At 31.4% G+C, this 13,207-nt stretch overlaps 1 protein-coding gene across 10 annotated transcripts in view; it reads right to left on the reverse strand.

The window, feature by feature from the left end:
* The window catches only part of LOC142323550 (uncharacterized), a 316,556-nt gene that overhangs the window by 151,277 nt on the left and 152,072 nt on the right, over positions 1 to 13,207 (reverse strand). For all 10 annotated transcript variants that reach the window (XR_012756124.1, XR_012756123.1, XM_075363336.1 and 7 more), the window contains one exon: positions 7,611 to 7,739. Coding sequence is in view for 8 of the 10 variants with exons in the window: in XM_075363336.1 (XP_075219451.1) it covers positions 7,611 to 7,739 (129 nt within the window). In the remaining 2 variants the exon portion in view is untranslated. The remainder of the gene's footprint in view (positions 1 to 7,610; positions 7,740 to 13,207) is intronic.

Here is a 13,207-nt window from a genome sequence, read left to right on the forward strand (position 1 = left end):
AACTTAAAAACTGATTGTAAACAGAAAATCTGATTTTACACCACAATAGGACAAATGCCAGTAGCATCTGCGATTATCTGTTGAGCAAATAATCACTCCCAACTTCCACAGCTAAGCAGTAGCATCTCAGCATTTCATCCAGAAGGTCCCGAGTTTGAATCCCAGTCAGGTGTGAAAATTTTCATACACTACAAAATTTTCAACTTTAAACTAGTCAACTTTGCTAATCATTTAGAAAAAAGGAAAAAGCAGCCAAACACATTATTTTATGCAACGATACATATCAGTAATATATTCTATTCACATTAAGATTTCATAATGTTAGTAATTTCAAGAGTGCAAAATTATTATCATATTATCCCACCTGTTTATACATACTGTAACAAGACCAGTATAACAGACCTGGGTAACGGATTACTTCCAATTTAGAAGAAAGTATGAGAAAATAACAATAAAAGAAATCCAGAAGGGGAATAAAAGGAATCTTTTCTCAGGCCACCTCTGTTTAACAATCGTTCTTTGCAATATTGCCAATGACACATCTCCAAAAGCTGTTATCTGATGTGAAGGGTTAACAGACCAGAGTAGGAATTTATGAGAAAATGTAAGGGTGTGGACGATCGATAATTCTCAGGCTTCAAAAATTAAGAAATCTGGCCAGTTCCACAGGTCAGGGTACATAAGGCTGCTCAGAAAGGGGTAAAAGTCAGTATTAAGCGAGGAATAGGAAGTAAGTAAGAAATGATACTAAGTGATACTAGTGCTGTAGGATGCAGGGTGTGTTTGAAGTAACATTACAAGCATTCCAATATGGACAGTGGGTGAATGCAGGAAGTTGTTCGGTGAGTTACTGATAGAAAATTTGTGAAAGAGATAAAGTACTAAACTCATTCATAAATTGCTAGGGTAGTTCTATTGTAAACAAAAAAGGTATTTCCAATGAATGGAATTGTATGAACTTTAGACAAATCTAATATTATCTGGTAGTTAATACAATACTAGATTCCTCTTTAGATTCCAACAGTACTCAGCTAACAGTTTTGGGTTCCTTTCCTTGGTATCGTGTTTCCATTGTAGACATCTCCTGGTGAAAGTTTACTCACAAGTTCTCTGTAGTTACTGGGGTTATGGTTTCCAAGGAAGTTGTCTACCACATTTTGAAATGATTTCCATGTTGCAACCTCCAAGTCATTCAAACACCAAATCACTCAGTTTTCATATTTATGGTCCAACAAATACACCTTCCTTTATTTTAGCGTCGCTTATATTAGGAAATTTGTTTTTTTAGAAACTGAAACAACCCTGCACCATTACAATCCATTCCTTTAACAAAATTTTTGAATAAACTTAGCTTAACGTGTAGTGGCGGAAAATAAACTTTTTCTGGTTTTACTGCCAGACTAACAACAAAATTTTTTTCTCCTACAGTCAGTACCTCTCTCTTTGGCAACTGCACTTTTATGTAATGATTTTTCCTATCCCTGCTGTACCCACTTGCACAAAAAGCAACAGAAATTAATGTATCCAAGTTACAGTCCAAGTAAAAGTGCTACTATATTCAAATCTCCACAAATATACCATAAATATTTCTCATACTAAATCCTGCAAGTTTCATACGAGCATTTTCATAAGACTCCTTCATGTGAAAAGCATATGTAATGGTATGGATGGGTATTTATTTCCAATGTGAAGTAGAACAGCTTTCAAACTAAGCTTTGATAAATCAATAAAAAGCTGTCATTCGTCAGGATGGTGCATATGTCCTTTCCAGTAAAGAGTCCACATCGTTACAGTATTCTAAGTTTTTGTACTCAGAGAAGAAATGTTCAAATTTTGATTGTCTGAAATGGAAAGCACTTATTTTAGTGTTTGGTTGTAAAAGGTGCCATCCTTTCAGTCTTGATGCCCGTATTGCTGCTTGATTATTTGATAAATTTAGATCACGAACCACATCATTTAATTCTGACTGATTAACCAAATGGGCTCTCTCTATGAATCATGAGATCTTGCCGATGGTGAGGGGGCTTGAGTGCTCAGTGATACAGAGTAACTGGACTGAAGGTGCAACCATATCGGAAAGGTATCTGTTGAGAACCAGACTAAGGAATGATTCTTGAAAGAGGGCAGCAGCTCTTTCAGTAGTTCTTAAGGGCATAGATCAGGACAACAAAGAAAGACGGAGGCGTCTTCTTTGGTAAAATATTTCAGAGGTAAACTAGTCCCCCGTTCAAACCTTCGGGTGGGACTACTAAGGAAGGGGTCACCAGAAAATTAGAAAATAACATTCTAAGAGTTGGAGCGTAGAATGTTAGAAGTTTAAAAAAGGTTGGTAGGTTAGAAAATTTAAAGAGGGAAATGGATAGGATAAATGTAGATGTAGTAGGAATTAGCAAGGTTCAGTGGGAAGAGGAAAACAACTTTTGGTTAGGTGATTTTAGAATAATTAACTCAGCTTCAAATAATGGGCAGGCAGGAGTAAGTATCTTAATGAACAAGAAGATAGGGAAGAGAATAGAGTATTTCAAAATGCATAGTGATAAAATCATCGTAATAAGGATAAAATCAAAACCTAAACCGACAACGATTGTTAACATCTATATGCCCACAAGCGCCCATGATGATGATGATGAGATAGTGTGTATATGAAGAAATTAAACACAAAGATAAAAGATATTAACACAAAAATATTGCTTTGTATGTAATACAAAGCAATTAAACACATAAAAGGGGATTAAGATTTAATAATAGTTGGAAATTGGAATGCAAGCAGTGGAAAAGACAAGGAAGAAAATATAGTGGGAGAATATGGGCTGCACAAAAAGAATGAAAGAGGGGACCGACTTGTAGAATTTTGCACGAAGTATAATTTAGTAATTGCTAACGCCCAGTTTAAAAATTATAAAAGAACATACACATGGAAAAAGCCAGGTGATACTGCAAGGTATCAGATAGATTATATCATGGTTAAGCAAAGATTTAGAAATCAACCCGTCGTCTACAAAGCTTACCCAGGAGCAGACAATGATAGCAACCATAATTTAGTGATAATGAATTGTAGATTGGGGTTTAAAAACCTGAAGAAAAGGTGTCAGATGAATCGGTGGAATTTAGAGAAGCTTGAGGAAGAGGAGGTAAAGAAAATTTTTGAGGACATTGCAAGAGGTCTGAGTAAAAAAGATAAGGTACAAAATGTAGAAGAATGGGAGAATGTTAAAGAAATTCTTAAATCAGCAGACGCGAACTTAGGTGGAACAAAGAGAACTGGTAGAAAACCATGCATTTCAGATGACATATTGCAGCTGATGGATGAGCGTAGAAAATATAAGAATGCTAGTGATGAAGAAAGTAAAAGGAAGTATCAACAATTAAGAAATACTATAAACAGGAAATGAAAACTAGCAAAAGAAGAAATAAAAATACATAAATTAAAATCTAATGTCTTAACCAAAGATGGTACACTGTTTTAAAATATGAAAAGGAAAATCAATAGGTGGGTGGAATATATTGAAGAGTTAGAGTTATATGGAGGAAATAGATTAGAAAATGGTGTTATAGAGGAAGAAGAGGAAGTCAAAGAGAATGAAAGGGGAGAAACAATAATGAGATCTGAATTTAAGAGAGCATTAAACGATTTGAATGGCAGAAAGGCTCCTGGCATAGACAAAATACCTGTAGAATTACTGTGCAGTCCAGGTGAGGAAGTGATTGATAATTATACGAACTGGTGTGTAATATTTAAGCAAAAAGGGAAGTTCCATCAGACTTCAAAAAGAGTGTTGTAGTCATACCAAAGAAAGCAGGAGCAGATAAATGTGAAGAATACAGATAAATTAGCTTAACTAGCAACGCATCAACTAGAATTCTGTACAGAATTGAGAGGAGTGTGGAAGAAGTGTTAGGAAAAGAACAATTTGGTTTCAGGAAAAGTATAGGGACAAGGGAAGCAATTTTAGGGCTCAGATTAATAGTAGAAGGAAAATTAAAGAAAATCAAACCAACATACTCGGCATTTATAGTCCTAGAAAAGGCATTCGATAATGTAGACTGAAATAAAATCTTCAGCATTTTAAAAAAATTAGGGTTCAAAAACAGAGATAGAAGAATGATTTCTAACATTTACAGGAACGAAATAGCAATAGTAACAACTGAAGAACATAAGAAAGAAGCAGTAATAACAAAAGGAGTCTGACAAGGATGTTCCCTATCCCTGTTACTTTTTAATCTTTACATAGAACTAGCAGTTAATGATATTAAAGAACAATTTAGATCTGGAGTAACAGTACAAGGTGAAAAGATAAAGATGCTACGATTTACTGATGATATAGTAATTCTAGCTGAGAGTAAAAAACATTTAGAAGGAACAATGAACGGTACGGATAAAGCCCTTCGCAAGAACTACCACATGAAAATAAACAAATACAAAACGAAAGTAATGAAATGTAGTAGAAATAACGAAGATGGACCACTGAATGTGAAAACAGGAAGAGAAAAGATTATGGAGGTAGAAGAATTTTGTTATTTGGGAAGTAGAATTACTAAAGATGGATGAAGCAGAAGTGATATAAAATGCCGAATAGCACAGACAAAACGACCCTTCAGTCAGAAATATAATTTGTTTACATCAAAAATTAATTTAAATGTCAGGAAAAGATTTTTGAAAGTATATGTTTGGAGCGTAGCTTTATATGGAAGTGAAACTTGGACGATTGGAGTACCTGAGAAGAAAAGATTAAAAGCTTTTGAAATGTGGTGCTGTAGGAGAATGTTAAAAATCATATGGTTGGATAAAGTGACAAAAGAAGAGGTGTTGCGGCAAATTCATTGAGAGAGAAGCATTTGGAAAAATATAGTTAAAAGAAGAGATAGACTTATAGGCCACATATTAAGGCATGCTGGAATAGTCACTTTAACATTGGAGGGACAGGTAAAAGGAAGAAATTGTGAAGGCAGGAAACGTTTGGAATATGTAAAACAAATTGTTACGGATGTAGGGGGTATACCAAAATAAAACGACTAGCACTAGATAGCAAAATAAAAAAAAATACTAAGTAAGGTTCTGTATATCTATTTTCTAAGATGCTTGGATTTCTTTCTTCATCACCTGATAAGTCAGCACAAGATTCAACATTTTCATCTATATCTAAGTTCCATGTTTCTGGTGGTACTGGAATTGGACGCTCTTGGCTATGTGCCACTGACCGCATGGCAGACGGAATGTCAGGGCATTTAACAGTACGTCTAGTTTTAGCTGTTATCCAGATATCTTTATTACCCAAAAATAACAATCTGTGGTATGATCCTTCAGTTCTCACAAACCATTGCAGTTGCAAATGGCATGTGAAGAGATCCATTTAGCCAACCAGTCAACAATGTTACCCAAGAAGCACAGCAAATATGTGGAGTCCAAGAGTTTTTCTGACCATCCAAAATACAGTTCATACTACTTTTTTATCAGCAAAGTTAAGTTTCTTTTCTGAGACTTCAACGTTACCTAACCAGAGATGTTGCAGAAAATTTTTGGCTGATTAATGAAACTGCAAGGCATTCTTAACACATTACAACTAATATCATTTAGAAAGAAACATCTTATAAACACACTAATTTAATAAACATGCACTCACTTTACTGAACAACATATACCCACCCGCAAATACGAAAGCCAGCTACAAAACTGAATTTACACATACCAGAACTTGTACTTGAATGAGAATTAAAAATATTTCTCTAGTCTGCATGACAGTTTATAAGTAAATATAACAATGACAGAAATAACTAATGAGTGGATAACATGTTTATAGAAAAATAAAAATAGGAAGAATGAGTCACATTCTTGTTCATTTTAATTAGTTAAAATGAACTTATGTTCATTTATCAGTTTAAACAGTAAACATGTCTAACAAATCTATGTGAAAACAATTAAGGGACTAGAATAAATAACAAAAGCTATTCAGTTGATAAATAATATAACAAAATACATTCACAAAATACTATGCTTATGAAGTCCATGCATGATACTACCTTAAAATAAGAATGGTAGTTAAAAAACTAAGCCTGATAAAAGAATTCTGATTTCATATTTGAAATAAGCATGAGAAATATTGTAAGAATCAGTTATTCACTCATTTAAGAAAATCAGTGTTATTAATGATTTGTCTTATTTTCTGTATTCTTAAACTAATAAATCATATAAACATATTATTATAAACATTTTTAATTGTTAGTCTCTCAATATCCTGATCAAGCCGCGAACATGTGATACAATATATATAACGCTCAGAGAACTGACATGAGCAAAAAAAATATTTTTACTGAATAAAAATTTCAGTATCATATATCACATCTTATATAAAAACATAATGTTTTTATTTTTAAAAATGAATTAAATCATCTTGTAAAAAAATATTATACTTATGAAGGCAATAATGTCACAAAAAAATACACAGATCAAGTTTTTAAGGTTTCCTACTCGCCTACTAGGCATTTGAGACTCCATGATTCAGATGAGAACTGAACTCTTCCACTTTTTTTAATGAAATCATGAATGTAAAATATACCCTTCCACTACAGTCGAAATCCCCTCAGTTAGAGGGTAGACTGCACTTTACCCAAAAAAATCTATTCATTTGATTTAGTTAAGATTCTCGGTTATTAGTAGATTTTTCCCAAACTAATCATGAAAGTTTTCAAGGTTTATGATAATAAAACAAAAAAATTACTATAAGTACCGTCCTCACAGATAACCAGTAGACTTTAGATAATATATGTATTTCATGATGGGCCTGCTCCAATCAAACACTATAATCTGTGTTTATTTTCAAGAGAAATGGTTATGATACTGAAACGAGAAATTCATGCGTAACACAACATACCATTTGGTTTTTAAGATTTTATTATATTTTTAAAGTTTTACTTTAAAAATTTGGTGCAAAGCCTGTTCCTTGTTTGCAATTATGTTAATTTTAATCCAGTAATTAATTTTTACTTTTCATTTTCTTTAATGTATATATAGGCCTAGGGTTCTCTTTCTCAAGGTTTTCTTCTTATGCATTGTGTCCAGCCACAATACCAAGCTTCCATCCCCGCTCTGATCTCAGTCAGAACTATATTTCACTTTGGTTTAAGAACTAAAGTGAGTGTGAGTTCTTAGTTAGTGACAAACTAACTGAGTTGTTTGCCAGACTCTCAGATATGTTCTGATAAGAACTATAAAATAAAAGTTGTCTTCTTTGTCTCACTGCTTAAGGAACAGAAAACAGAAGTGATTATGAGATTTATAAGTATTTATGCTTAACAGTTTAACTGCAATCCACCATCAAAAATTATTTTATCTAATTAATTTTTGCTTATCTCCCCTGTTTCTCAATTAATTTAAATGACAGAGAAACAGGCGATAGTCTGAAAATACTACGAAAATGTCATTTTGCAACCACAAGTCTTATATAACATTATGTTCTGTTATCAGCAGGGAAGTAAATGTGTAAACAATGTAAAAATAGAAATTGCAAAATGTAAACAGGTAGTTTGTACAAAATTGGTCTGAGAAAGGGTTAATTTTATTTTTTAAACATTTATATGTAAATCAGCAATGTTGACAAAAATAATAAACTTACCCGAGATCTGTGAAAATTATTATTAGTTGATGTGACTTGTTCAACTGGAGTATTATCATTGTTTAGGTCTGGTTTGTCCCTTGGAGAAACCAATGCTGATGTAATTTCTTCATCCTCATCAAATTCAGCCTGAAAATTATGGAAGAAACATGTAATTAAATATTTTCAGGTCTACAAAAAATATATTAATAAAAGACGAATAACAAAATTGAAATATTAAACACTAAAACTAATCAGAATGATTTAGTAGTGTAATCAACAACTGAAGGCCGATAATCTGAACTAGTAAATATCATTTGAGAATGATTCGATTTTCCTTCATTTATGATATGAAGGTGTCATTTTCAACTGCAGAGCTAATTACAACACTTTCTTGGAATTTGTTAACTTCAGATCCAGACTTTTTAAAATAATGTTTTTTTAAAACACTTTTAACATCCCATCTTCAGACTTTAATTAACAAAAATAATAATATGAATGAATATATATAAATGACATTTTATACTTGAAGGTAGAGCTGAACCTGTGTATCCTTATACAGCAAATGCAACACACACTAAAGGTACTAAGTAAGGAGTGAATATGTAGCAACCAATTGTTTCCATCAAAAGTAGACATTACTGAACAACAGTTATTATAAAAGCGAAAATAAAAAATATGTATCAGAGTTAAACTGTACAAATTTATGATGAAGACTGACAAGCTGTTTAATTTTGCTATTTTTTTTTATGGTTTTAGTACTCCAGAACTGTAATTATACAGCACTTATAATTCAACAACTAATATAGCTAAAGACTTATAAGGAAATCTTGCCATATCCACTCCACACAATGAACTGCACTTTCTTTTATTCTGATGATTTTTGAGAACTGATTTACTGAATGAATGTGGCTTTGTTATCAGTAATTTATTCTGACTTCACACCATTCACTTTCCAAACTCTACTCCCTGAAATGTTGTGGAGCAATCACATTGTAAAGAATGTGGTTTACCATTTTAGCAAGGGGAAGGACCTGTAGTTTATTACTTAAAATTGAATAAATAAATACATTTAAAAGACTAAACAGTATTAAAAAATTAACATATATAATTAAGAATTCAAGAATTTTTAATATATTCACTCTAAAAATACACTAAAACCCTATATTTAATCGGAATAATTAAACTATCCATTTCTGGCTACGCAGGAATTCCAGATAAGTGGGATTAATAAAAAAATTAATTTTTTATATATATACACATACAGTGAAACCTCTACAAAACGGAACCTCCAAAAAATGGAAACATCCTCAAAACATACGGTTTCCCAAGTCCCGATATATTTTTATACAAATTAATCTCTTCAAGACAGAAAACTCTGCAACACAGAAGTGGAAAGGAAATGTAGATTTATTTTTAATTTTACATATTAATATTGTCCCATAAGATGGAAAGAAAATTAAAAAAATAATTGTACATTCCCACGATTTGCTAATTATAAATCCAGTAGAGATGATTATTATTATAATGCAGTACTGTAACTGTTGTTTATCTAACAATCAACTTTCAGGTGAGGCTAAAGATGTAGACACAAGAAATAGTTATAAACTGGAAAAATAAAATTAAAGTAATAACCACCGGTTGTGAACTAAGAAATATTGGTAATTGCAATGGAACAGATTTATTTTTTCAAGATTTACAGAACAAAACACTGCGTTTCAAAAATTAAAAGTGTATTGGAGGCCAACAATCCAAAGAAAGGTTGTTTTTGTGTGCAGTTCTGTGGATGGCACGTTCCTTAAACCATTGGTGGTAAGTAAATCTTGGAAGCCACGCCATTTCAAAGATATTGTTCAGTTACCACTGGGATGGTAGGCTAAGAAAAAGTCTTAGATGACATCTAACATAATGGAAAAATAGCTAAATAATTGAAATGAAAAAATGGTTAATGAAAATAGAAATATTCTGTTTTTAAACAATGCGTCGTGTGTCACCCTCATGGAAATTATTCTAACACAAAACTTGTATTCTTTCCTCCAAACACGAGTGTAACTCAACCAATGTATCAGGGAGTTATTACATCATAAAAATTCATTATTGGAAACACAGTCTGCAATCCCTAGTCGCCAATATGGATTCATGTTAATCTGTTCAAGAACTGATGCATAACTGTTCTGGACACACTAAAGTGGCTCTCCATCGTACAAATTACAAATAACTGTGTTAAAAATGCATTTAAAGAAGCTGGTTTCTGTATTGAAACTGATAATGATTATGTTCCCAATACAGGTACTTGGCACAATACAATAATAATGCGTTAAGTTGAATTTCTGTTGCATAAAAAGTGGTCAAACATCGGTTCATGCTGAAGACTACGTGGGTATTGACAGTGATTTGGTAACCAAAGAAGGATTTCAGACTGTAGATCAAATTATTTTCTCTGAAACTAGCAAGATTAACAAGAGCTCAGATGAAGAAGTAGGACAAGGAGAGGACACAGAAAACAGAATTAACAGTTTCAGAGAAGCATTGGGTATGGTCGCACAGCTGGAAGAATTCGCGATTCGTATAATCAGCGATGATTTGCGACCAGAATATGTTAACAGCTAAAATATATTACTGAAAATAAAAGTTCCAAGAGTAAATTACTGAAACAGAAAACTATACTTTACTATTTTAGAAAATGATTTTATTTTAGAATTAGTGTTAGATCATGTTGTGTTTTAGGATAAGTGAATTTTTTCTATTTATATTATTAAAGTGTATACTTGAAGTGAAGTGTATAAATTATTGAAAACGAAAGTTCCAAGGGTAAGTTATTGAAACAAAACTGTACTTGATTATTTTAGAAAATGTTTTTATTTTATTTTTAGGCTAAGTATATGTGTTCTAATTAAACATAAATTAAATGAAAAATTACTAACTTGTAAAAATATAAAACACCCTCTTTTAGTGTAACTGAACAATTTCTGAAAATTAGTGGTTAATGTTCTCTACATGCAGTATAATTTCCAGATTATTCCAAACATTTATCCTTGTATAACTTCAGTTTACATTTGTATAATTCATAGCACAGTAAATAAATTAGATCGATTAATTCACAATAAATTAGATCGATTTTTAAAAACTCTGCACGATGGAAACCTCTTCAAAATGGAATTCTTACTCGGCCCCATCAAATTTCGTTTTGGGGAGGTTTTATTACAGGAGGTGTGTGTGTGTGTGTGTGTGTGTGTGTGTGTGTGTGTGTGTGTGTGTGTGTGTGTGCACAGACAAAGAGTGTGACGAGAGAGAGTTAACATTCTGAATTAAAACATTTTAAAATAGACAACTATAAAAATAATAAATTATGTACAAATATGTACAAACCTCTTTTATGTACAAAATCTACACTCGTTTACGTACAAACCTCTACACCATACATATAACTCTGCTGACATCCAACCAAATTTTTGATGTCTTTAAGCGAGAATAAGATCATTTTATGTGCACTCAGATGTTTCAAAAACATTAAAGGAAATATAGGGTCTTACTACATTATAAATGTAATAGAGAATGACAGGTCGATCCTTACATTCTGATTTGACAGCTTATCAATTTGGATGGTGAAATTTTTAAAATAAGCCCTTTTCATAGTTGTTAAAAAGCTGATCTTTTGGGAACAATTTTTTATAGTTTGCTGAAAGCATATTCTGTAAAAATTTTGTGCCGTGCCTAAATAACTGGCAGTTCTCCACTGCAAAATTAATATCACATATTTCATCTACATTTCCAACCACACAGAAATCAAAATATTACTATAAAAAAGCCAACTAAATATTTTTCTCTTTTCGAAATAATAAAATATTTTTTTCAGTTAACTCTATGACCGATGGCGGATAGTGGGGAAGGGGGTGTACATCATAAAAAGAAGTGAATTGAATGTCTATTTTAATTTAAAAAAATATGGTTCTGTGAATAGACCTCTTTTCATTATGTATTAAATTTAATAAATTGAATTAAGCCAACAGCTTTAATACCACACACACAATATAAATAATACTATACAATATTTTATGGTCATTATCTAGTAAATTTTTTATGACTTTTAGCCATAAAACTAGATGAAGTACATCTAGTTTTTTCAGTTGTAATCAACTGAAAAAACTAAATTAAGATATTTTCATGTACGACTGAATAATAAATAAAGGTTCAAAATCCATATCCAATCTACGTATTAATACCATACCTCAACTGTACATCCAGTAATCTCAACTCACAAAATAATTCGAATTGCCATCAAAATGAATCAATGTAAATCAAGATAAATAAAATAACCTAACCTCGTGGATTTCTATATTACACCTAGACATGGACCTTATGCTGTTATCGTGGTGCGACATACAATTATGAATCTCACTCATAAAAATTCTCATACATTTGGAATTTGTAATTAGAATTGATGAGGAGTTTTTTCTATTTTCTACAAAATTACAACAAATTTTTAGAATTATTTTTAACTGTGAAAGATTTCAAATTGTTACTTTAGTGTATTTTTAATTGTTGATTTAGTGTTTTGGTTAGTTAGAACATCGATGTTCATTTGTCGGATTTGGTTTTGAATGCTATTTAATAATTTTTTAATTAGATTTTAACAAATTTACATTACATTATTAAGGTTTTTCAAATAATTTTTAGAACAATGAAATATGATTTTGAGAATCTAGTAGGATGAGTAGGTTCATTCAGTATCCAGATGCAATCCAGTGTTTGAGGAAGTGTTGTTTTACTTAACTGTTAGATATAGTGAAATCAATTAAACATTAATAATTTTCTCACCTATTTTTCCTTTGGAAGGCATTTAAGCGAAATGATCCTATTCCCCTATTAAGATAGCTCGATATCGAGGTCTAATCTTGTATTACAAGTAGAATCGTCTTATTTTTCAATATTGAAACTTTTATTATAAACATTAAATTTTTAGTAACTTACAAAAAAATACAATTCTTTAAGCTGCTCTTTTTTCTTAAATGATTGACCAGATGATTTTATAAATTCAGTTTGTCAGATAAGACGGTCGATATCAAGCTGAAGTACAAACCAGCTCAATAAATATCCTCATTCGAGTATTTTTTTTTTTTTTTTTTTTTTTTTTTTAATTAACCAAAATGAAACATTATGAATTTTACCAGTTCTTTTGTTATGAAGAAAATATGACAGATGTCGATATCGTGCTCTTAGCTATAAAGTAAATGTTGACAATAATATTATTATTTTTTAATGATGCAAGATGTGATCATAAATATCAGCAGTTACTCACACTTTATATACCAATGGAATCGCACAAGTTCTATCTGAATCAAACATAAAATATTGATTGCAGGCAATTTATGTAATCAGCTTATTATCTGTCTACACAAGTTTAAGTGATTTTAGTTTATGGTCAGTGATAAATGTAATCGGTAAGTTCAGCAGTACTTTTCCTAAAGAACACTTTAATTACAGATTTGGTTGTTTAGGTATAACAAGGTCATTATCTAACATTCTGGATGCTGTTTATAATTACACAAACGCACTTGAATACATTTTATCTACTTTATTTATTGCGATTTTCCAAATTTAACTAGTTATGAAGATTT

This window comes from Lycorma delicatula, chromosome 4, assembly GCF_047948215.1.
Source record: "Lycorma delicatula isolate Av1 chromosome 4, ASM4794821v1, whole genome shotgun sequence".
Lineage (NCBI taxonomy): Eukaryota > Metazoa > Arthropoda > Insecta > Hemiptera > Fulgoridae > Lycorma > Lycorma delicatula.